Raw genomic sequence first — 25981 nt, forward strand, 5'->3', positions numbered from 1 at the left:
TATACTTGAAATTTTAATTTTATTATGTTCCTATTACATAATGCATATTCATTACATAGTAAAAGGAGAAGGCACAAAAGTATAAAGGGGTCAATTTTAAAATTGCCTATTATCTCATCTCAGGGAAAACAAACTCTGGCATAGTTCATTCATCAGCCTTTTCCTATGTATTTCTGAACATTGCTCATTACTATATAGTCCTATATCCAGCTTTTTCAACATAACATTATATTATTTTTCTCAATTAATAAAAATTCTTTGTAAATATAATTTTAATGAAAGAATAACCTTGCATCCTATGGATATAGTTATTTAAACATTCTCCTAATAGCTTAAGCCTACTTTGTTTCCTAGAGAGGCTATTTTGAGAACGCAGGAGGCAATGCAGAGAGACTCAGTGGGGTGAGGGGTGGCACTGAGGCTTCTAGAGGAAGAAGGCTCATAGGTCCTGGCCTAGCCGCTCCAGCTCGTTGAGGAGGAAGTCTATATCAGCACAGGTCAGAGTGGGGTTAGCTACCACCATTCGAAAGAAGTTGCCATGTGTCCCATGGGGCTGGTAGCCGATCATCATGGAGCCTTCCTTTACCATGCGCTCCTTGAGCACAGGGGCTACCTATGGGAGCAATAAAGAGTCCAGCTGTAGCATGGGGTCAGGTGAGAAGATGGGCCAGCTACCTGGACTACCCGGCTCTCAGAGCTGTTTTTCCCTCCCACCCAGCCATCTTCTGGAAATACCTTCACTGCTTAGACCCTCACCTTGGCCCCACTTTACTTTTTCCACCTCATCCAACTTGGTTGGCCTTCTCTACCTTCTGCTTTATTCCTCATTTCTCCTACCTACAAGATAGTTGTAGGACAGGTCTCATGCTAAATCCTGACTTTCCTGATTTTCAACCCTGCTTCAGTCTACCTTCAAACTTAGTCATCCTGAATGTCTTCTTCCCCCCTTTCCTGGTTCCTGTCTTTTTTATTTCCCAGGGATTACCCAAGGGTACTTTACCACTGAGCTACATCCTAGTCCTTTTGTACTTTTTATTTTTTAATTTGAGACAGAGTCTTGATAAGTTGCTGAGGCTGGCCTCAAACTTGTGATCCTCCTGCTTCAGCCTCCAGAGACACCAATTATAAGTGTGTGCCACCACTCCTGGATCCTGTAATATCTGATCTGTGCCATGTGATCTAGCGTGTAATTTACAAAACCACCTTGAAATATTGGCTTCAAACAGTAATTCTTGCTTTCCACAATAACAACTTCATGAGGGCAAGAAGATTCTTGTCCTTTCAGATTATCTGTAGCACCTAGTACTAACCCATTCTTAGGGACCAGACAGAACATACTTCCTTGCCTCTAGAAGGCATATCAAATTGGCCTTTCTGTGTTTCTCTGTCCCCGGCATCATTGAAAAGACTCTTCCTGTTATTTCTACCTTATATATCTCTGACCTGGGCCTGAGTTCCCAGCACAGACCCTAGCACAGGGGTCTGTGTGCTGCACACTAACTTTTTTGGGTTCTCCTGTGATGCTCCTTTCTGTCATCTTATTTCCCCAAAACATATCTTATTCCTATCCCCTTCTCCCCCAGCCCCCCACAAAAAGGACAAGCTTGTGTTGTCTTCCAGTTACCTAGCCCCTCAGGAGCAAGAGACCAATAGGGGGACCGCCCATATCAGGAATGGCCAGCAGGGGGCAGAAGTGCACCAGCTGCATCAGTTCCCTTAGCAGGGCTACCCAGAGCCAGACAAAGCCTACCTGAGACAGCCTTTGGCTGTATTGTGGACTGGCCTGCTTCCCCCGCAAGCTGGGAGGCACGAACCAGAAGCACACGTTGACAAACTCAGGCTGAGGGAAATAAGGAAGGGGAAGGTATGAGCTGAGAAAGGAGGACCATTTTCCCTTTCACCGCCACTCTTTCTCCATGTGAGCTTGCTGTGTGGAATACGCTGAGATAGATGGATGCAAAAGAACATGGGATCATACCTCCATGACCAACTCAAACCCTTCCCTCTTCTTTATTTCCTCCACCAGGTACCTGGGAACAGAGGGTGACAAATTGCAGGTGGAGAGGGGAAGACAACCATATAAACTGAAGAGAACCACAGAGATAGGTGGAGGAAAGTAATCCTGAGGGCAGAAATGGAGGAAGGGTAGACCCTGGGAGGGGATCTGGGACCCCCCTTGCCTACCGGGCAAGAGCAAAGGCCTGGTCGATACGCTGCTCCAGCCCTTGCCCACCCTGTGCTTTCCACATGAGCCACAGCTTCAGACAGTCTACACGGCGGCCACACTGCACCACCTTGTCACCCGTATCCAGAGCCACATCGTAGAACTTGTCCTGCTGGAAGAGGTAGCTGGCCTGGAATCCATGGCAGCGCTTGAGCAGGTTCTATGTGGGGAAGAGGTTGTCAGACCCCCGTGGCTCCACCCAGGCTCTCCCCTAGTGCAACACTAAGGGTCTTTAGCTCAGTCTACCCATGCCTGCGCTGGAACCAGGCAGCACCATGGAACAACTGCCAGTTAACTGGACCCATTTCTCTGGGCTTTCTCCAGTATGCAGAGCTCTTCCCAAACTTTCCCAGGATCCCTCGGACTGCAACTTTAAGCTGCCTATCTTCTCCTTTGCATGAGGGCTCCCAATGTAGGGGTAGGGTGGTGGCAGGTGAGATGGTAAAGGGGACAAAGTAAGGCCTGGTCCCCCTCTAAAGTGGGATAGAGAAGAAGACAGGACTCCAAAAAGGACATAGGCCAGGGCCAGGCCAAGGACTGGGAAAGACCCACCGAGGTATCCTGGAGAAGAAGAGCAGAGCACTGCAGTCCTGCAGCGAGGAGCTTGTGGGGGTTCCAGGCCACGGAGTCAGCCCTGGGTAAAGCAGAGCAAAGCCAGGTCAGTGGCTCCTCCTCAAGTTGCCTAGCCAGAGCCGTTCTCTTCCAGACCACCAGTAGAGGGGTCTCATCCCCACCCCAGCAGTCAGGAAGAATTCCCATGTCTGACTTTCCAGCCCAGATCAACCATTCCCATCTCCATCTGTATCCCAGTACCCTCCTTCCCCTACCCCACCCTAAGTTCCCACTCCATGACTATTCTGAGGATCAAGGATTGGAAGGCTGGGGTTCGGGCAGAAGGGAGCCATATGCACCTCTGGATCCCATCCAGGAGATGCCTGTGTGTCTGTGACAGCAGGACGCTCCCACCCCAGGCAGCCTGTGGAGCAGGAGGAACAATGTGGGTCTTGGCCTCAGCTCAGCTCACCCCACCCCACCCACAAGATCCAAGTCTCACTCACATCCACGTGTAACCACAGTCCGTGACGCTGGCACACATCGGCAATTGCATCCAAGGGGTCAAAGGCTCCCAACACAGTGGTGCCAGATGTGGCACTGACCAGGAATGGCACAGCACCCTGTGAAAAGAGGATTTAGAGGATTTAGCCTGGTGCTGGGACCCAGTGATAAGTTCTTCCCATACCCGACCTTGTCCATTTCAACTTTACAACACTGCATTACTGTCCTCTTTAATTTGTAGGCAGGAATGTCTTTCTCACATCATCCCCCAAAATTAACACATAACAGATCAAAGTCCTAAATGTAATAACTAAAACAACAAAACTCTTAGAAGAAAATATAGGAGCAACATTTGTGTGTATGAGTTAGGTTAGCTATGATTCCAAAAGCACAAGCAACCAAAGAAAAAAATAGATCAACTGAACTTCATCAAAATGTATAACTTCTGAGTCAAGTACAGTGGTGTACACCTGTAATCACAGCTACTCAGGAACTTAAGGCAGGAGGATCTCAAGTTTGAGGTCATCTTGGGCAATTTAGGGAGACCTGTCTCAAAATAAAAAGTAAAAAGACTTGAGGGGCTGGGGTTGTGGCTCTGTGGTAGAGCACTTGCCTAGCATATGCAAGAACCTTGTAAAATAATGTACCATTGGTGAAATGGTACAGCTGCTGTAGAAAGAAGCAGGGCAGTTCCACTTCGGGGTATGTGCTCCTACCAAATTTAAAGTAAAGCGTTACGGTGTGGATACACTATGGTTTGAACACCACACCCACCCTCCGCCTAAGGATTCATGTGTTGATAAATAATGCCCATTGTAAGATATTAAAAGGGTAGAAGTTGAACCTATGGTGTTCAGAGGTGGGGGTCTCTAGAGGTGATTAGGATTTTATAAGGTTATCAGGGTACAGCCCCATGATTGAATCTCGATGGTTTTATAAGAGGGAGACTGGAAGAAACAAAAACATGCTCCTAGCTCTCATCATGTGATGCCCTATACTGCCTTGGTGTTTTGCCAGCAAAAAAAAAATCATCACCCAATTTGAGCCTTGAACTTTAGACTAGAATTGAGAGCCAAAATAAACCTCTTTATAAAGTTACTCAGTTTCAGGTATTTCATTATAGTAAAGAAAAATGGACTAACACACAGGGTCTTTTTTGGGGGGGCAAGGATTGAACCTAGAGGTGCTTAACCACAGATTCACATCCCTAGCCTGGTTTTTATTTTTTATTTAGAGACAGGGCCTTGCTAATTTGCCGAGGCTGGCTTTAAACTTACGATCCTCCTGTCTCAGCCTCTCAAACTGCTGGAATTAGAGGCATGCACCACCATGCCCACCTGCACAGGGTCTTAAAGAGATATTTTGTACATCTGTATTCATTTCAGCATTATTCATAACTGCTAAATCATAGGTGCAACCCAAGTTTTCGCTGATGGATAAATGGATAAGCAAAATGTGGTAAATATATATAATAGGGATTAAATTTCAGCACATCAGGGAACACATTCAAACCATATCCAAAACATAATACCTTGGTTTCTTCTCAGTAAATGTAATAATGCCCCCTGGGTTACTGTCACAGAACAAAGCAAAATAAAACAGCACCACACACTTTCAAATACTCCCTCGATGGCAGGGAGAGTAGAGGTGGAGGCAGCACCAGCCCCAAGCAAGTACTCTTGGATAGGGAAGGCTACAGGTAGCGGGTGGAAACACTCCAGGCAAACAGAGGAAGCTGTCTTGGAAGACACATCCCATGGCTTCTGCACAAGCATAGAGTGTTCTTGTCCATCCACAATATCCACCATATAGTTAATTCTTCTTCCTCCCAGTATCAGCTCAATCATACTCTTTTTTTGGTACCAGGAATTGAACCCAGAGGTACTTAACCACTGAGCCATATTCTCAGCCCCTTTGTTTATTTATTTTAATTTTGAGACAGGATGTCACTAAGTTGCTTAAGGGCCTTGCTAAGTTGCTGAGGCTGGCTTTGAACTTGCAATCCTCCTGCCTCAGCCTTCCGAGTCACTGGGATCACAAGCGGGTGCCAGCTCAATCATCACTTCTGAGGAATGCCTTTCCTGACTCCCTCACCACCTGATTCTGTCAACTCTCCTGTATTATAGCTTCAAAGAGCACTATGCACTTCACATTAACAGCACATGTGCAGCTGTTACATACATATGAATGTCATACTTCCCTATTGGAATAAATGCTCTATGAAAATTTTTTTTTTTTTTTTTTTTTTTTTTTTTTAAATTTTAATATTTATTTATTTTTTTTTTTTAGTTTTCGGCGGACACAACATCTTTGTTTGTATGTGGTGCTGAGGATCGAACCCGGGCCGCACACATGCCAGGCGAGCGTGCTACCGCTTAAGCCACCTCCCCAGCCCGCTCTATGAAAATTAAATGGGCAAAAGATCTAAAGAGACACTTCTCTAAAAATGTGCAAATGCCCAATAAAACATGACAAGATTCTCAACATTATTAATCACCAAGGAAATGCAAATCAAAACTACAGTAAGATACTTCACACCAAGTAACTATAATCAAAAAGAAATAATACCAAATGCTGGTGAGTATATGGAGGAACTGGAACTTTCATACTACTGCTGGAATTGCAAACTGGTATAGTTACTTTGGAAAACAGTTTAGCGGGGCTGGGGATGTGGCTCAAGTGGTAGCGTGCTCGCCTAGCATGCATGAGGCACTGGGTTCGATTCTCAGCACCACATAAAAATGAAATAAAGATATTGTGTCCACCTAAAACTAAAAAATAAATATAAAAAAATCAGTTTAACAATTCCTCAAAGGTTAAATATAGTTACCATATGACGCAGCAATTCCATTCCTAGGTATATAACTAAGAGAAATGAAAAACATGTTCACATAAAAGTCTATATGTAAATGTTCATGGCAGTGTTATTCATAATAGGTCAAAAAATGAAAATAAGTCAACCATTCATCAACTGACGAATGAATACATAAAATGTAATATATCCATACAATGGAATGTTATTTGGTCACAAAAAGAAATGAAATAATTGGTATTGTGACAACAGGATAAATACATACTGTTCTGAATAACAAAAACAGCCCTACAGTGTTCACTGTATACTAAGCTTGCAATATATATTTTATATATATAGTGGAGGTATTTTCATGTTAGTTTATATGCTTTTCCTACTTTATTCTCTTATTTTTATTGATTGATGATTAACGGATTGATTGCAGTACTGTGCATCAAGCCCAAGGGTGTTCCTATCACTGAGCTACATCCCTGTCATTTTTAATTTCTTATTTTGAGACAGTGTCTCACTGAGCTGCCCAGGCTGAACTCAAAACTTGCAATCATCTTGCCATAGCCTCTTGAGTAGCTGAGATTACAGGTGTGCGCCACTGCACCTGGCCTATTTTCTTTTCTTTTTCTTTCTTTCTTTTTTTTTTTTTTTTTTTTGTGGTACCAGAGATTGAACCCAGGGGAACTTAACCACTGAGCCACATCCCCAGCCCTTTTTCTTTTCCCTTTTTAATTTTTCTTTTCTTTTCTTCTTTTTCCTTTTTCTTTCTTTTTTTTTTTTTTGAGGCAAGGTCTTGCTAAATTGCTAAGGGCCTTGCTAAGTTGCTAAGGCTGGCTTTGAACTTGCAATTCTCCTGTCTCAGTCTCCTAAACTGCAGGGATTACAGGTGTGTGCCACCATACCCACCAAACCCAATTTATTTTTATTTTTTGCAATGCTAGTAATCATACCCAAGGTCTCATGCATACTAGGCAAGTAAGCTACACCTCAGCCCAATCCTACCTTATTCTTTAAAATGGCTACATTGACATACTAATTCATTTAACCCTTACAACTACCCTCTGTGGTAAGTTCTGCAGTATTTCCATTTTACAAAATAAGAAATAGATAATACAATAATTTATCTACTGATGTATACTTCGTTCCAGGAAACATTCTCATGCACAGAATTCTATACACTTGTGATGATGGTTGACAGCACAAATTCTAAGCATTGGAACTCTGAATCAGCAGATACATTTAAAAATCATATAGCTCATACCCAAATGCTGTCCCCAGTGTACAGCTACACTGTCCCTGGTAGCTTCAGCAGTCCACCCTAAGTGGACACCCTGACCTGTACCCATGAGCATAGCTAGCACATCCTCCTCAGCTTCTCCCAGCCCTGACCCCCAGCACACAGAAACCTTCCACACTATGCTCCAGGCTGCTAACACCTGCCTGCAGTGCTGCCTCAGCCATCCAGTCCCATCTCTGAGAATCCCACCCTGCCTTCATGTCTCGGCAGAGTCCCCAACAGCAACATGGTGTTCTTGCCCATCAGCCTTCAGCCCACTGCAAAAAGGGCATGGAGATGAGGAGAGGCATGAAGGGTGATGAACAGGGGGAGCCCAAATAACTGTCCAGAGATGGGACAGAGTGGTCCCATTCCACTCACCTCAGCTTCAGCCAGACTGATCTGCCTCTCCAAATCCTCAGGGATCATTTTCCCTCTGAAAAAGAAAAATGAGTGAGTGGAGAAGTTATAGGTCCTCTAGGCTAGGAGGCATTACTCTGTTGAAGAATGATAAGGTAAGGTTGGCAATGCAGAAGCCATAATACTCTACAAGTCTGAGGGCACAGGGCAGGAAACTTTGGCAGGCACTGGGAAGCAGGAGCAGCAATTCTACAGGAAGAGTGAGGGGAGAGAAATCCACCAGGGATACAGGCCTGAGGCCAGAGTTTTCTGGCAGCAGGGAGGTACACTATGCCAAGCTGGGTCAGGGCCATGTCGGCAGGACCTTCACCTCTCATCAGCCTTGACCACTCGGACACTGTCAGTGCCAAGTCCCAGAAAAGCAGCTCCCTTGTTGATGGAGTAATGACACTGTTGAAGAATGTAGATGGCAGGTTAGCATGACCTGGGCTAGGGACCAGAAGGCAGGGTGGATGGGGAGAAGAAAGTCTGGAAAATGTCAAGTATGAGCTGCAATAGATAGGACCCCAGAGGCCAGAGCTTTCCAATTTTTTATATATACGAATTGCCTGGGTGTCTGGTTGAAACACAAATTCAGATTAAGTAGATCCGGGTAGGCCTGAGCTTCGGCTTCTCTAATAAGCTCCCAGGTGATGTCAATGCTGCTGGCCCATGACCATACTCTGAGTAAAAGTGTGAACCGTGTCCATTGCACTTGTTGCTCCTGTCCTACTCTCCTACCAAAAGAAAAAATGAACATGGCCCCCTTGATTGGAAAGAAGCACATCCTCTTAGGGACAGGGTAGGGCAGGAAAAGAATCTGAAGGGGCTCTGATTGAGGTGGCTAGAGATTAGAATCAGAATCCCAGGGCTGGGTCTATACTCTTCCCCACCTCCTTTGATGTGAAGAGGGCCAATGGTGGCAGTGCCCGGAGGCCCCTCTGCTTGCAGTCTGGGTAGCGCTGATAGCGGGCCAGGTTTATGGCATACATGTTGGAGATGGAACCACCTGTCATAAGGAGGGAGTGATGGCAAGAGGGAAGGATGGTGAGTCAGAATGGAGCTTGCTTCCCCAGAACTTTCCACCCAGAATAACTGACCAAAGCAATACGTGTGACTGGCTCTCAGGCCACAAATTCCCAGGGATCTACAAATGGCACGAGAACCCAGAACAGACCCGGACTCAGCAGATTCTCCTGATCACCCCCTCCACACCCAAGACTGCCCCTGGAGAGAGTCCCTCACCCCCTGCCCCAGAGCAGGCATCCCAGGGACTGTTGGCAAACACCAGGGTAAAGGGGACTGGGCAGCCTCCTTGCTGGTCTGGCCCTGGCCCAGCTGGAAACGAAACAAAGAGGAATCACCCCTCCCAGACAGCAGATTAGAGCAAGAGAATGGTGTGGGAGGAGGAACCCTACAGTTCCCCTCCTCCTCACATACCAGGGCAGAAGACCCCATCCCCAGAGCTCCAGCCCACCAGGGCCCGGAGTTTCTTCAGCACCTCCTCTTCCATGAGTACAAACACAGGGGCGATCTCATATGTGTACCTGCCAGAAGAGCAATGATGAGAAAGGGGAAGAAACAGGAGGGACTGCCAGTTCAGGCTCTTAAATTACTAGAGTCAGAGAGAGAAGGTGGTGAGATAACCAAGGAAGGGTCCCCAGGGAGAAAGAGTTGGTGACTAAGAACCAGCAAAGCACCGATGAGAAAAAACTAGAGTCAGGACACATGAGAAAGCTTGGGGAATTGGAGCCGAAAGGACAGAAGGAAAAAACTCTGCCAACAGGCATTCCCAGAAAATGGTATAGAGGGGCAAAACCCATTCTTCTCCCCTATCTCTAAGGCACCTCCCCAGCAAATCTGAGTCCTCTGTGGGCTGGAGGGAGGGGTGTGGGATGGCTCACGGGCTGGTGTTGAGGCTCTCAGTGATAATGCGCCCAGCCAGAGAATGGGGATCCAACCCTGAGAAGAGCTGGTTGAAGAACCGGGGGTGACCTGGAGAGAGGGGAGCAGGGGAGGGGACTCAGCGTGCAGCTGGGTACAAATGCTGGAGACTCCTCCCTTCAGAACCCAGGCCCACCAGTCTTGACACTGTAGCGAATCACAGCCCGGCAACGCTCCAGGATCTGTTCCTGTGACTCGCCCTGGCTCTGCAGCTCCAGATCCAGCAGCTGCTTAAGCTCCTCAGGCTCCTTCCACTCACAGACCTGGGAGGAGAAACCAGGGATGCAGGGACCTCAGCCCCTGAGGACTCGCTGCTCCAGAAGACATAGGACATTACCAACCTGCCCTTAAAACAATTCAAGAATAGTTTCAAAATGATACATGAACAAGGGTAAATAAACCTAAGACCCACTATGCAAATTTCTTTTCTTATTTTTTGGTATGGAGGATTGAATCCAGGGGCCCTTACCACACAGCTATCTCCCCAGCTCTTGTAATGTTATACTTTGAGACTGGGTCTCGATAAGTTGCTCAGGGCCTTGCTAAGCTGCTGACCAACCTCCACTAACCCACCTTCTCAGAAGCACTGGTCCCTTTCCGAATGGCCTCATCCACAACAATCCCAAATACGTCCTGGAGCAAGGTTTCCACAGCCACAGGGTCCCCACCAGGGGAAGGGAGCAGTTTTGAATCAGCCATCAGGTAAGTTCTGTGAGCAGAGTAGGAGTCATTCTCCATTCAGCCTGTGCTACACCCCACCCAGACCTAACCAGCAAGACCCTCCAAGCACTGGTGCCCAGTCCCAGCCTCCAGTATACAAAGTAAGTGTCAGCATCCAGGGAGAAAGTCAGGGGACACAGGAGGGAGAGAAAAAAGGCAATTAATGCTGAGTGAGTGGAATCAGTGGCCACTGTCCACCAAAAGCAAAGAGGAAAAGCTTACCTTCTGCTCAAGTCTCTGTTCAGGTGAGCTGGCCACAAGGTACACAATTAGCTTTTCAGAATAGTAGGACCAAGACAACAGAGGGAGTGGGATGAAACCAGCAGTCACATGGCCATGGCACAACTCTCATGACCCTTGCCCGAAAGAGAACTTTCACAGATTTGGGACAGGGACAGCAGGTTAAGTTCCCTGAATAATCATTAGCTGACAGAGGTGGTGGGGGCCGGTGGGGAGAAGGGCAAAAACAGGTGGCACATTAACCTAGGGACTGAGGGGCACAGAGCCTGAATGTATTGAAGGGGGGATTCCCACCAGGAATTCAAGAGGACAGACCGGTGGTGTGGGGGACGTCTGAAGTGGGAAGAGAGCAGTGGGCAGGGTAGGGGGCAGAGCAGAAGTGAGGGGGCCTCAGCCATGGAGGCAAAATGGTTTAGGCAAGCCTCAGAGGACAATCTCTTTTGCACCCTAATGCCGTCTTCTCTGAACTGTTCTGATTTCTGAAGCCCTCTCCTACAGCAGGAAGGAAAGGAGGTTCCACTGAGGGAGAATTCCATTACTTGAGTATAATCCTCAGTTTCTGACCCTGCAGGAGCACACAGACACACACGCAACAGTTACAGCTCAGGGTGCAGCTGGGTCCTAACCCTAAGTGTCCTCAGAATCAGGAAAGGAAACCCAGGAGGCTGAAGACTGGGAAAGACTCATAGAAGATGGGAGCTACATCTTGAGAGTGGGCAGGAGAAATGGGATGGGCGAAAGGGAGGAGAAAGAGTTGGGCTTGGTGGCAGGTACATACAGTCCCAGCTACTCAAAGACGCTGAAGCCGGAGGATCACTTGAGCCAGGAGTTTGAGGCCAGCCTGGGCAACAAGGCAAGATCCTGTCTGGAAAAAACAAAGAGAGAGATGGGGGAAGAGGGAGAAAGGGAGGGAGAGAGGAGCACTGGGGCAGGGAGAGGAATGCCAGGAGCTTGCGTGGGCAGTGAGCAGGGCCAGGGTCAGTGAAGGCACTGCTGGCTGGAATATGGGAGCAAAGGCAGAGCAGGCAGAGTAGGCAGAGTTGGGTGAGATCATGGCAAGTCTTTCCTGCCAGCCAGGCCAGAAAATGTAAGCTTCGTCCTATAGAAAATGAGATGTGAAAGATTCTTTGGCAAGGGATGTGAAAAAATTGATACTCTCAGAAGACTAATAGACCAATTTATAACAGCATGATGCAGAAGAATTGACAGGGTGTTGCAGTAAGCCAGGCAAGAGGTGATCCACACTTGAATAAGGGTGGGATGAGTAAGAAAGGGAAGAGAGAAGAAATTGCAGCCTCAGTCATTCCCTGGAGTACAGTTAATTCAACACTCAGAGAATGTACATTGGAAAAGTCAAAGATGAACCTGGATGTTCATGCCTGCGTGACAGAGAAAATGGCACGCTTAAAACAAATATGGATGCAGAAAGAAGAAACTGGATGAAAATTAAAACAGTGATTTCTTAGAAGTACTCAGCCAAGTGGAGACTTCCTGGGACTACAGATATGCATAGGTAGATGGTCAGATCTAGAATTCCGATGAGATGCAAGAACTAAAGGCGATTTAGGAGTTGGGATAGATGAAGCCTTGTGAAAGGCTCCATTCCCCAAGGAAGAGATGTTCAGAGAGAGATGGCTATGGAGAGAGGAACAAACACCAAGGCCTGGAGGAAATTTCCAGATGAAAGGACATGAACAAGAAGAGAATCTAGGGCTGGGGATATGGCTCAAGCGGTAGTGCGCTCGCCTGGCATGCGTGCGCCCCAGGTTCGATCCTCAGCACCACATACAAAGATGTTGTGTCCGCCGAAAACTAAAAAATAAATGTTAAAAAATTCCCTCTCTCTCTCTCTCTCTCTCTCTTAAAAAAAAAAAAAAAAAGAGAGAATCTAGAATCGGGCCTACTTCCTTAATGTGGGCTGCTCTGATGTACTTGACTGTCAATAGCCACGGAAATTCACACTAGTTAACGGAGGGTCAAGGGAGCAGGTGGTCCAACTCTTACACATTTCCTAAGTAGACTGGGTTTGGAGAAAACCAGAGAGCCACAGGCCTGGAGAATGGAGGACACGGTCCTTCGCCAGCTCTCCTGTCAGCTCCTGACAGTGGTAGCATGGAGTATGGAGGTTGAAAGGCTAATAAAAATAAGCCCCGAGGCGAGGGGTAGAGCTCTGTGGAAGAGAGCTTGCCTAACATATGCAAGGCCCTGGGTTCAATCCCTAGTATCTCAAATATAAACAAAAAATAGGCCCCATTTTAATACTTAACCAGATACCATGTACTTACAATGCATTGTGTGCTAACCTCCATGACCATTCAGGGTAAACTTACTACTCACATTTAAAGGAGGAAACAATTTCAGAGATACTGTGTAACTTGTCCAGGACACAGAGCCAGTGTAGGGTTAAGCCAGGTTAAGCCCCTAACTGCCCTGCTCTCCGGCAAGTTTTAGGCTGTGCCCTCCTCTGGCCTCCCAAAAGAGCTGGTGTTTTTTCATTCCTGAGCCTTTCTGGGCTTCTGCCCCAAGAACCAGCTTGTTTCCCGTTGGGCCCCTACAGACATACTGGCTTTGACTTTCTGACATTGGCTACACTTCTCCTCTGCCTTCTAGCTTCTATAAAAAGGCAATTAATGCTGAGTGATAGCTGTACTGACTGGTGGCATTGCTGACAGGTGATTGGGTGAGGACTAAAATGAGCCAATAGGCTTTTCTGGAAATACAACAAGAAAATGGGGGCTGGGATTGTGGCTCAACAGTAGAGCGCTCGCCTCACATGGGTGGGACCCGGGTTCAATCCTCAGCACCACATAAAAATAAAGGCATTGTGTTGTGTCCATCTACACCTAAAAAATAAATATTAAAAAAAAAAGAAAAGAAAATGGACAGGAGGCAATTGATAACTCTTGCCTCCTGACCATTTTCTTGTTATATTTCCAGATTTAAAATTCTACTGATGCAACTTTAGTGGAGTTCCAGGAAGGAACCTAGTTTACACCTAGTTTAATGAAAAATCTAATTCCTATCTCATTCTATGTGACCCAGTCTCACTCCCACTCACACAGGAAATCACTAGAATTTTTAAGGCAAATACTAACAAATGTAAAATATATTCTTATTTTCTCTCTCTTCATACAAAAGTTAGTACATAATCATTCTTCTGTACCTTGCTTTTTTCAGTTAATAAAATATAGGTGCTCTTATCATATCAGTACATTTAGAACTTTCTCATTTTTTAATATTATGATTTGATTAAGATATAACTTACCTACCACAAAAAATAATTCTTTAAAGTACACAATTCAGTGGTTTTCATATATTCACAAACTTGTGCAACCATCACCACTAACTCCAGGACATTTTCCTCATCTCAATAAGAAAAACTCAATAATAGTCACTCCCTGTTCCTCCCACCCCAATCTCTGGCAACTACTTATCTATTTTTCATCTCTACAGCTTTGCTAGTCTGGACATTTCACATAAAAGAAATCATACACTATGTGGGGTTTTTTGTTTTGTTTTGTTGTTTTTGATACCATGGATTGAACTCAGGAGTACCTAACCACTGAACCACTTCTGTGCACCCCCCCTGCCCCGCCCTTTTTTATACTTTATTTAGAAACAGGGTCTCACTGAGTTGCTTAGGGCCTGGCTAAATTGCTGAGGCTGGCTTTGAAGTCAAGATCCCCCTGCATCAGCCTCCCGAGCTGCTGGGATTACAGGCTTTCACTACTGTGTCTAGCATTATGTGGTCCTTTTGCAAGGAGCTTTCCTTAGCATAATGTAGTCAAGGTTCATCCACATCATAGTGTGTATCAGTACTTCATTGTTTTTTTATGACTGAATCATATCCATCTTTTTTCTTTTTTTTCTTTCTTTCTTTTTTTGGGGGGTACTGGGATTGAACCCAGGAGCACTTAACCACTGACTCACACCCCCAGTCCTTTGTTTTGAGACAGGGCCTTGCTAAATTGCTTAGGGCCTCACTAAGTTGCTGAGGCTGGCTTTGAAGTCATGATCCTCCTGCCTCAGACTCCTGAGCTGCTAGGATTATAGGTGTATGCCCCCATGCCCTGCTACAACATTTTATTTATCCTTTTACCAGTTCTTGCATATTTCAATTGTTTCCACCTTTGGGCTATTATAAATAATGCTGCTGGGAATATTTGTTTACAAGTTTTTGAATAGACATGTTTTCAGTTCTACTGGATACATATCTGATAGTGAAATTACTGGGTCATATAGTAACTATAGTTAACGTTTTGAGGAATTACCAAATTGTTTTTCAAAATGGCTGTACCACCTCATAGTTTCCACCAGTAATGTATGAGAGTTCCAGTTTCTTCACATCCTCGCTAATATGTTATTATCTTCTTCTTTTGTGTGTGTGTGTGTGTGTGTGTTTATGTGGTGCTGGGGACTGAACCCAGGGCCTTGTGCATGCGGGAGACAAGCACTCTACCAACTCAGCTGTATCCTCAGCCCTGTCTTCTTTTTCAATATAGCCATCTGCAGGGTTGAGTTGGATAGGGATTGCCAATATCCACAAAGGTATCATATATGAAAATGCCTGTGTGCTCAGCCTCAGCAAGAGAGTATGCTGTTGAGCATTTGAAATGAGGAGTAAAAAATGATACCTCAAGGCTGAAGGTATGGCTCACTGGTATGTGTAAGGCCCTCAGTTCAGTCTCTAACACAGCAAAAAAAAAAAAAAAAAATCTCAGTATAATTGTAATTTATTTGAATGTCTTTATTAGTCAATTTTGCTGTAGTGACAAGGGCTTCAAAATCCCACCTGCCCATGACAACATAAGCTTTTGTTTTGTTTTTGAGATGAGATCTCACTGTTTCCCAGGCTGATCTTGAATTTCTGGGCTCAAGTAATCCTCCCACTTAGCCTCCAGAGTGCTGAACTACAGGTGCCTCCAACACACCTGGCTTAACAACAGAGGTTTATTCCTCTCTAATGGTTCTAGTTCTGATGGTGGTGTTGGCTCTAGTTCTGATTTATGTGATTTTATTCTAAAATCCAGACTGAAAGAACTATCTGGGACACACTGTTCTCATGGCAGAGAGTAAAGAACAAAGGTAGAGAAAACCACAAACTCTTAAAAACTTCTCCTCAAACCTGGCATGTGGCGCATTTCCTCATGCCCCACTGTCCAAACTAAGTTGTACATGGAGCCCCAGGCAGGGGTGAGAAAAGTGTGTCCCTCCCAGGAGAGGACACTGCATAGCACAGAGCAGTGGGTGAGATAAACCTCCATAAGATGGCTGGACACTGGCCTGTGGCAGTTTCACATTCTGTTCCACCTCAGTCTCCACTGCTTCTGTGCACTCATTTATGTTAAGTTTTTTTTTTTTTTAATATTCTTAGTAGTATATGGACAAGATATCTTTATTTATTTTTTTACATGGTGCTGAGAATCAAACCCAGTGCCTCATATGTGCTAAGCAAGTGCTCTACCAAGGTCTAAAGGTTTCCTCTCCTTCGCCCTCAGGGACAACTCTCAATTATTCCTGCTCACTTCTTTAATCTTCATCCTCTAACTCTTCCTCACAGCACCACCCCACCCCACCCCCCCAAAAAAATCTCTCACTACATGCCCCCTTCCAGCCACCTCCTCTTCACAGCAGACCTTTTTTCTGCAGTACTGGGGATGGAGCCCAGGGCCTCAGGCTTGCACTCTACTGCTCAGTTACACTCCCAGTCCCTGATCTTTTTTATTGAATCTTCAAAGGCTGTTGCACCTTTTTTTCTCTTTCCCTCAACACAACACTAAAACCTGGATAAAGCTTCACTTTTTTCCTCTGAGTTGGGCTATGCTGTAATTTTTTCCCCTTAAAATAGTTCCTTAAGGAGTCAGATGTGGTGGCACATGCCTGTAATTCCAACAGCTCAGGAGGTGGAGGCAGGAGGATCGCAGGTTCAAAGCCAGCTGCAGCAACTTAGTGAGACTATACACAACTTAGTGAGACACTGTCTTAAAATAAAAAATAAAAAGGGTTGGGTATGTGGTTCAGTGGTTAAGTCCCTCTGGGTTCAATCCCTGGTACAAAAAAAAAAAAAGTTCCTTAAAGGGCCATGCACAGTGGCTCATGCATGTAATCCCAGCAATTTAGGAGGTTGAGGCAGGATCACAAATCCAAGGCCAGGGACTGGGGGTGGGGCTCAGTAGCAGAGTGCTCACCTGGCACACGTGAGGCATTGGATTCCATCCTCAGCACCACATAAAGATAAAATAAAGGTATTTTATTTTAACTTACAACTAAAAAAAATACATTTTTTAAAAAAGTATGAAAATAAATATCTTTTTTTTTTAATATTTATTTTTTTTTTTTAGTTTTCGGCGGACACAACATCTTTATATGTGGTGCTGAGGATCAAACCCCGGGCCGCACGCATGCCCGGAGAGCGCGCTACCGCTTGAGCCACATCCCCAGCCCTGAAAATAAATATCTTTAAAAAATTCAAAGCCAGCCTCAACAACTTAGCAAGTTCCTCTCTTAAAATAAAGAATAAAAAAGGACTGAGGATGTAGCTCAGTGGCACAGCACACCTGAGTTCAATCCAGTACTGATCACTCACATACACAACTTCAAAAGGAAAATAGTAACTTCACAGTGGAGAAACCTGCTGGGCACCACTTTGCCCAAACATTAAAGCTGACATCACCAATAATGGAACAGATTAACACCAGGCACTTTCTGATGTGAGGCACTGAGAAACACTCAACACCACTTGTGTAAAATTTCTACCCAAAATGTATAACCAGGACTGGGGTTGTGGCTCATCAGTAGAGCACTCGTCTAGCATGTGCGAGGCCCTGAATTTGATCCTCAGCACCACTTAGAAATAATTAATAAAATAAATGTAATTAAAAAAAAAAAAGGTTTCAGTGGTTAAGTCCCTCTGGGTTCAATCCCTGGTACAAAAAAAAAAAAAAAAAAAATGTGTCCAATACAACCAAAAAATAAATGTTTAAAAAAAAGTATAACCAAATCTAACCATGAGGCAATAAATATATCTAAGTTAAGAGTCATTCTACAAAATAACTAGCCTATACTCTTTTAAAATGTCAGTGTTGGGGGCTAAGTCTATAGCTCAGTGGTAGAGCATGTGAGAGGCCCTGGGTTCAAATCCCTAGTACCACAAAACAAAGTCAATGTCATGAAAATCAAAAAAGGCTGAGGACCTGGCTCTGGATTGAAAATGACTAAGGTATTACAAACAAAAGCAACATACAATCTGAGTTTGGCTCCTGGATAAGGAAGGAAAAAAACTGTTATAAAGAACATTATTGAGGGGCTGAGGTTGTGGCTCAGTGGTAGAGCGCTTGCCTAGCACCTGCGAGATGCTGGGTTTGATCCTCAGCACCACATAAAAATAAAAACAAAATAAAAATAAAGATAAAAATAAAAGAACATTATTGGGGCTGGGGTTGTAGCTAAGTGGTAGAGTGCTTGCCTCGCACATGTGAGGCCCTGAGTTCGATCCTCAGCACCACATAAAATAAATAAAAATAAAGACATTGTGTCTATCTACAAGTAAAATAAATAAATAAAGAAAGAAAGAAAGAAAGAACATTATTGGGGGTGTACATGGTGGCATGTGCCAACTGTCCCAGCACTTGAGAGGCTGAAGTAGAAAAACCACATGAGTTCACAAGTTCAAAACCAAACTGAGACTGTCTCACAGGGAGGAAAAAATATTATTGGCACAACTGGTATAATCTGACTATGGGTAGTACCATAAATATTAGTATTAAATCAGTATTAACTTTCCTGCATTGATAATTGTATTAGACTATATAAGAAAACATTCGTGTTAGAAAATATGCTGAAACATTCAATAGTAAAGAGACATGGTGTCTGCAACTTTCAGACAGTTCAGAAAAAGACAATACTGTGTATATGCATATACAGGCATTTTAAAAAATAACAGTTTATTGAGATATGATTCATATACCATAAAATTCATTATTTTTTTAGATGCTGCTGAACCTTTATTTTATTCATTTATTTATATGCGGTGCTAAGAATTGAACCCAGTGCCTCACACATGCTAGGCAAGCACTCTGCCACTGAGCCACAACCCCAGCCCAAAATTCTTTTTTTTTTTTTTTTGTGATGCTAGGGCTTCACACATACCAGAGAAACACTCTACCACTAAGTTACATCCCCAGCCCAATAAAGATCATTCTTCTGAAGTAATTTAGTGTTTTCGTTTTTGTATTTTCCCAAAATAGTACACGGGTCACCACTATTTAATTCCAGAACATTTTCATTAGCCGCAAAAGAAACCTACACCCATTAGCATTCACTTCCTGTAGTTTGTTTGCAATACTGGGGACTGAGCACAGGGGCATTTTTTTATTTTTTGAGATAGAGTGTCCTTAAGTTGCCCAAACTAGCCTCAAACTTGTGATCCTCCTGCTTCAGCCTTTTGAGTAGCTTTACAGGTAAATGCTACCCTGTCTAGCTAGTTAATATTTTAATGTCTTTTTGAGTCTTTTAATAAATCCACTGGGGGCTGCAGATGTGGCTCAGTGGTAAAATGTCTGCCTGGCATGTGTGAGGCCCTGGGTTGGATCCCCAGCTCCACACACATAAAAAACAGCACAGGAAGGGTAGCATACACTTGTAATCCCAGCTACTCAGGAGGCTAACACAGAAGGATCACAAGTTTTCAGGCCAGTCTCAGCAATTTAGTGAGGCCCTAAACAAATTAGTGAGATCCTGTCTCAAATTAAAAATAAAAAGGACTGGGGATGTAGCTCAGTAGTAAACCAACCATGTGTTCGATTCCCAATGCCCCACACTATATATTTATATATACATATATATACATATATATACATATATATATATACGTATATATACATATGCATACATATACATATACATACACATATATATATATATATATATATATATATATATATATATATATATATACATACACACAGTTATTACTGGGCACTAGAATTATGGATGATTTAAATTTTCTTATTTATAAACTTCCATATTTTTATAATTTTATATAAAAATTTCATATTACTTATGTAACTAAAATAAAGATATTTCAAAGCAATTTTTAAAATTAAGAAGGAATTAAGGGGTCATAAGAATTCTAAAACAGCTGATAGCTATGGCATACACCTGTAATCTCAGTGGCTCAGCAGACTGAGATAGGAGGCCAGCCTCAGCAACTTAGCCAGGTCCTAAGCAACTTATTGAGACCCTGTCTCAAAATTAAAAAAAAAAAAAAGGAGGTGGGGTACTAGGTGTATAGCTCTGTGGTAAAGTGTCCCTGGTACCAATCCCCAGTACCAAAAAAAAAAAAAGTTTTTTCCCTAAAACATACACATTGCTAGAATCAAGGAATGTCCCTTGTTTGGTTTCCCAACTTCTCTATCCACTATCATCAAAGGTCTAGCAGGTGGCAAAGGGAGACAGACACTGCTCATTTTGATTATGCAACCCATGCTGGTTCACAGAGGGGAAAGGGTTCAGCTTGTTCAGCAAACATGGACTGACTGTCTACTTCTGCCGCCTGGTTGGCACTGCCCCAGGTGCTTGCTGTATGTGTGCTGTGGACTCCAGCCAGCAAGCCAGCAAGCCAGCAAGGGAGCTTGGGATGCAAACTGAAGGCATGATTACCACCACAGAGTAGTGCGCTCACCAAGGAAAGGTAGGACTGCTTCATTCTGCTCTGCTGACCAAACCCAGGCTTCCAGGAGCAAATACTCAGACTCATGAGATGATATAGAACAGGAGCCAGAAAAGACTACTCAGGAATCATATACCTCGATTTGGTAAAAGGATGGGGTGGGCCTGAGTTGGGGAAAGTCACAGAGCAAGAGACCTGCCTGGGGGCAAAAGGATCTGACAATTGCAGTTACCTTCCCCCCCTTTTTTTTTTTTTTTTGGTATTGGAGACTGATCCCAGGGGTACTCTACCAGTGAGCTACACCCCTAGCCCTTTTTATTTTGAGATAGGGTCTCACTAAATTGCCCAGGCTAGCCTTGAACTTTCAATCCTCCTGCCTAAATTGGGATTACAGACTGATTACAACTAGGATTACAGGTGTACACATCCATGGCCGCCTGGCAGTGCCTCTTAAAGTGCTTTCAACCAGAGTCTTGCACAAAGGCTATCAATAGACATTTGCTGAATTCATCAACTATTTATAGGTACTGAAAATACCCCTGCATTCCACTTATATTTGATTCCCATCATCCAGGAATCTGTACTGATGGTAACTTGATTTGCAAAGGGTTTTTTTTTTTTCCCTCTACTGAAAGCCCTCTAATCCATTATCTCATTGATACTCATAATGGTACTAGAAATTAGATAGGTATTCATTCATTCTTGTCTTCAAAATGAAGACTCTTGGGCTGGAAAAAGTGAATTAATTTGTCCAAATTACAAAGGCAGTATAGCCAATTTTCGCTAACTTCGAGGCTAGTCTGTCTACATTAAGTCTGGAGTTTCTCACTATTTCTTCCCATACACACACACACACAAGAACTGCAGCCAATATACAAATATTTGTGAAAATATACAACAACAGAATACCAGAAGAAAGTACAGGAAAATATTTTAATAATATTGAGGTAGCATGACACAAAAATTCAAAAGCCACAGATTTTTAAAAATTTTTTTTTTAATATTTATTTTTTAGTTTTAGGTGGACACAATATCTTTATTTTATTTTTATGTGGTGCTGAGAATCGAACCCAGTGCCTTACACATTGAAAGCGAGCGCGATACCACTTGAGCCACATCCCCAGCCCACCACAGACAGATTTAACAATGTGAAACTTTAAAAATTTTGCGTAAAGAGACACCATGAAAGTGATGAAAGCTTACTCACAGCTTTCTATTTCTCACTCATAATTTTACCCACTCAAATGTTTTCAAAATATTCTTGTGCCAGGTGAAGCGAGCACCTACAAACTCAGAGACTCAGGAGGCTGAGGCAGGAGAATTTCAAATTCAAGGCCAATCTCAATAATTTAGACCCTGTCTCAAAAATAAAATACCTGGATTTGTGCCTCAGTGGCAGAGCACTCGCCTAGCACACATGAGGCACTGGGTTCAAACCTTAGCACCACATAAAAATGAAATAAAGATATTGTGCCCACCTACAACTAAAAAAAGAAAAAGAAAAAAAAAAAGGTTTGGGGGTATAGCTCAGAGACAGAGTGCCCTGGGTTCAATCCCCAGTACCAAAACAACAGCAGCCAAAAAAAAAAAAAAAAAAAGAATTTTCTTTGCTCTTTTTGCAATTATTCTTTTTCATGTCGATTTTAAAAAACATTTTTAGTTGCAGATGGACATAATACCTTTATTTTATTTATTTATATTTATGTGGTGCTGTGGATTGAACCCAGTGTCTCACACATGTTAGGCAAGCGCTCTAGCACTGAACTACAACCCCAGCCCTCCATATCAATTTAAAAATCAGCTTAAGAGCTGGGATAGGGGCTGGGGATGTGGCTCAAGCGGTAGCGCGCTCGCCTGGCATGCGTGCGGCCCAGGTTCGATCCTCAGCACCACATACAAACAAAGATGTTGTGTCCGCCGAAAACTAAAAAATAAATATTAAAAAAAAACTCTCTCTCTCTCTCTCTTTAAAAAAAAAAAAAAAAGAAAAAAAAAAGAGCTGGGATATAGTTTAGCAGTAGAGCTAAATAATAATCCCCACTACCCCCCCCCCAAAAAAAAAAAAGTAAAACAATTAATTTAAATTCCATGCAAAGGGGCTAGGGTTGTGGTCCAGCAATGGAGTACTATTTAATTTAGCACTTGCCTGGCACATGCAAGGCCCTGGGTTTGATCCTCAGTACCACATAAAAATAAGTAAATAAAATAAAGATATTGTTTCCAACTACAACTAAAAAATATTTTTAAAAATTCCATGCAAAATCGTGTAACTAGAATTTAGTTTACCTTAATCTACAGCAAGAATTGATGTCCCTATAAAACTATGACTACTACAAAACTACAAGACTACTATGTCTTCCTACTAGTGGACATAATAAAATGTCATCTAATTAGGCCTTTATGATTTCATTAAATAGCCTGTTTTGTTTTGTTTGTTTTTTCCTTTTCAAGACAGGGTTTCTTTTTTTTTTAGAGAATGATCTTTTTTAATATTTATTTTTTAGTTTTCGGGGGACACAACATCTTTGTATGTGGTGCTGAGGATCGAACCCAGGCCACACACATGCCAGGCGAGTGGGCTACCACTTAAGCCACATCCCCAGCCCTCAAGACAGGGTTTCACTATGTTGCCCATACTGGCATAGAGCTCTCAATCCTCCTGCCTCAGCCTCGCAAGTTGCTAGGACTACAGGCATGAGCCATAGCACCCAGGTTGGTTTTCTTAACATATGACTGTGGCAGGAGCCTGAGGCAGTAGGATTACAAGTTGGAGGCCAGCCTCAGCAACTCAGACCTCCAACAATTTAATAAGACCCTGTCTCAAAAAGTATAAAGGAATGAGGATATAAGTCCCTGGTAAAACACCCCTTGGTTCAATCCCCACCACCAAAAAATAAATAAATCTGACTTTCAGTTCCCTATTAAAATTTTTTCTAGAAATGTAATAGTTTTACTGTAAATGAGATTATTCTATGACATTTCATGGTTATTCTTTTTATATTTTACTTATATAATTTGTTCTCATGCTGGAGATTGAACTCGGTGCTTTACTACTGAGCTACACTTCCAGTCCTTTTTTTTTTTTTTTGTATCAGGGATTGAACTCAGGGGCATTCAACCATGGAACCACATTGGCAGCCCTATTTTGTATTTTATTTAGAGACAGTATCTCACTGAGTTGCTTAGCACCTCCCCATTGTGGATGCTAGCTTTGAACTCAGGATCCTCCTGCCTCAGCCTCCCAACCTGCTGGGATTCCAGACCTGCACCACCATGCCCTGCTCATTTCCAGTCCTTTTTATTTTTGATTTTATATAATTTTTATTTGTTAATCTTACATCTGGCTATGTTGCCGAACTCTAATATTAATTTTACTATTTCGTCAGCTGTTTCTCTTTATAAATGAATATATTAACATAATGAGACTTTTCGGTGCCCAGAAGCTCTATTGAATTAGTAGGGTTTTTTGTCGTTGTTTTTTGCAAAGTTGAGAATTGCACCCAGGGCCATGCACTACATCTACAGCCCTCATTTTTAATTGATATACAATAGAATATTAGTGTTAATGGTAAACATTCTTGACTTGTTTCTCTTGTTGATAGGCGATTTACAAAAACAATTAAAATGGTCAAAATGTAAATGTAATAAGAGGTTTTTTTTTTTTTTTTTGGTACTGGGGATTGAACCCAGACCAGGAATGTAGCTCAGAGGGACTGAACCCAGTTGCTATGCAACTGCTGTACCGCTAAGCTACACGCCCCCCCCCCTTTTTTTGTAATTAAAGATTTATTTCTGGAAATGTTTTGCTCTCTCAATCTTATTCAATTTTGGGATGACACTAAAAGCACAAAGAACTTGCTTTCAATGGCCCAAAATGTTGACAGGTTGGGGAAATAAAATTTGTGTACAAAAGTTGATTGGGAATTCTTGTTTTTTCATCATAAGCATTTTTTCTTTAATAGAGCCATCAATTTTCCTAAGCTCACAACCTGATAGCACCAACAGCAGAAATTAGGTCTTAAATGGAATCAACATTTCCTTCAGTAAAGTGCATCTTTAGCAAGACCCCCTCCCTAACGGCTAAAGTTGGGAGTAGAATTTGAAGATGGGTTCAATTTTTCCATTTTTCTAATTCAGCCCGGCCCAGGGACCAAAATGCATGCCCAACTGTCCAACTAGTTTTGTTGGAAACTAAGGTAGGTTCTATGTCCTTTTCCAGCGAAGTCAGAGCTAGACAGCCTGGAATAAAGATAAAAGGTAACCAGGGTGTCCTCTGACTTCTGCGAGGACATAAGCATGGCAGCCTCGGGCTACTCAAGGAACTCCTTCGAGACACTCATTTTCAGATTATGGTTGGGTTTACAAGGCAGGACTGTGCAAAGAAAGTTAACTCCTCCCAGCTGACCCTAAAATCTTCGGGTCTGGGCCCGATAGCAAACTCAAGGAAAGACAAACCTGACCGAGTTAAAGGAAAAGATCAGAAGTGTGAACTATCTGGCTTCTACTTAGGACTCCGACCCCAGAAGCGACGGAAGGGAAAGAAGTGGCACTTTTTCTAAGAGTCTTAGCCAGCTCTCCCAAGAAGCCCTCTCAACCAGCGCCCGGAGATTTCAGGAATCCTATTCCTGCCCTCAGTCAAGATGGCGTCCCGGGCTCGCATTCGCCACGGCGCACGCGCCAGCCCTCCGGTCCGCCCTCCTCCCATCCTCCCGCGCGCCTCAGCGCCGGCTCGCCAGCTGCAGCGCTCCGCGCGTCCCCAGCCTCACCCCTTTTCTGGTTGTCCCCGCCTGTCCAGACTCCCGAGCCCGGAAGTGGATGTTGCTGCTCGGCGGAGAGAACGAGGGGGAGGGGGAAGTGCTTCCGGGGAAACGGGCCCCGGGTTGGTGTTTGTAAACTTGCCTCGGTCCCGGCGGGGACAGCGGCGGCCACAGGGTTGGCACGGAGTGCTGGGGCCTGAAGGAGGCGCCGCGCTGCTGGGGAGGCAGCGGGAAGTCGTGCCTGGCAGGTAGGCGCACGCCCCAAGGTGCGCAGCGTCGTCCAGGCGGACGGCAGCGCTTCAGCAGCTCGCAGGCCGTGGGACGCCGCGCGGGAAGGGGGAGGGGAGGGGAGGAGGGGCGCGTGGCGAAAGGAGGGGGTCTGGGGGAGGGCCGCGCGCGCACCGCCTGCCGCCGCGTCCCCGACCCTGGAGATGAATGCTCGCTTGGAAGGGACGCGGGCGCGAGCACGCACCTCGCGCTATGCTCGGCGCTCTCGTCTTTTCTGCTCGGTTGGTGCGGCGGACGCTGCAGCTGCCTATCTGGGTGGCTGGAGGGAGGGAACGCGCTATGCCTAGCTTTGCCTGCCCGCCCTCCACCTCCGCAACGAGTTTACGTACCTTCGGGCAGACTCAGAGAACATACACGTGTGGGCACTGCCAGTGTGGTTTCTGCCCGTCGCCTCAGCGCCCAGCGATGGCCCCCGAGCTTTCCTCCACCCCGGGTCTCTCAGCCTCTGTAGAGTGCCAGCTTTGCGGGCCGGCCCACTTGGCCCAAAATCCCTGAAAGGCCTCCGCCCCCTTCTTCCATTCCTAAGATGGCAAATCCAAGCAGTAACCCTGTTGACAGAGTTACTCTCTAAGAGGTCCCTGTTACTTTTGCTTCTGTTGGCTGC

The 25981-nt window shown here is 44.3% G+C and overlaps 2 protein-coding genes across 9 annotated transcripts in view; one reads left to right on the plus strand and one right to left on the minus strand.

The window, feature by feature from the left end:
- Csad (cysteine sulfinic acid decarboxylase) lies at positions 1–25860 on the minus strand. 6 transcript variants are annotated; one of them, XM_058576330.1, is made up of 17 exons: positions 25707–25860; positions 11441–11527; positions 10645–10672; positions 10276–10411; positions 9839–9965; positions 9663–9753; positions 9199–9305; positions 8652–8767; positions 8090–8169; positions 7741–7795; positions 3283–3399; positions 3136–3200; positions 2777–2858; positions 2185–2384; positions 1979–2030; positions 1751–1840; positions 1–613 (listed from the first exon to the last, which is right to left on the minus strand). In XM_058576330.1, exons 4-17 carry the CDS (start codon positions 10399–10401, stop codon positions 440–442), a joined length of 1482 nt encoding a protein of 493 aa, XP_058432313.1. In that variant the 5' UTR covers positions 10402–10411; positions 10645–10672; positions 11441–11527; positions 25707–25860; the 3' UTR covers positions 1–439. The 6 variants fall into 6 exon arrangements, with proteins under 6 accessions (XP_058432313.1, XP_058432311.1, XP_058432312.1 ...); XM_058576328.1 differs by having other exon boundaries at positions 11441–11523; positions 25707–25721; XM_058576329.1 differs by lacking the exon at positions 10645–10672.
- Znf740 (zinc finger protein 740) overlaps positions 25201–25981 on the plus strand; it is a 9785-nt gene continuing 9004 nt past the window's right edge. For all 3 annotated transcript variants that reach the window (XM_046435670.2, XM_046435669.2, XM_058576331.1), the window contains exon 1: positions 25201–25337. The gene's annotated coding sequence lies outside the window, so the exon portion shown is untranslated. The remainder of the gene's footprint in view (positions 25338–25981) is intronic.

This window comes from Marmota monax, unplaced genomic scaffold (genome assembly GCF_021218885.2).
Source record: "Marmota monax isolate L192 unplaced genomic scaffold, Marmota_monax_Labrador192_F-V1.1 WCK01_AAM20220418_F8-fsc00012, whole genome shotgun sequence".
In the NCBI taxonomy this organism is placed as follows: domain Eukaryota; kingdom Metazoa; phylum Chordata; class Mammalia; order Rodentia; family Sciuridae; genus Marmota; species Marmota monax.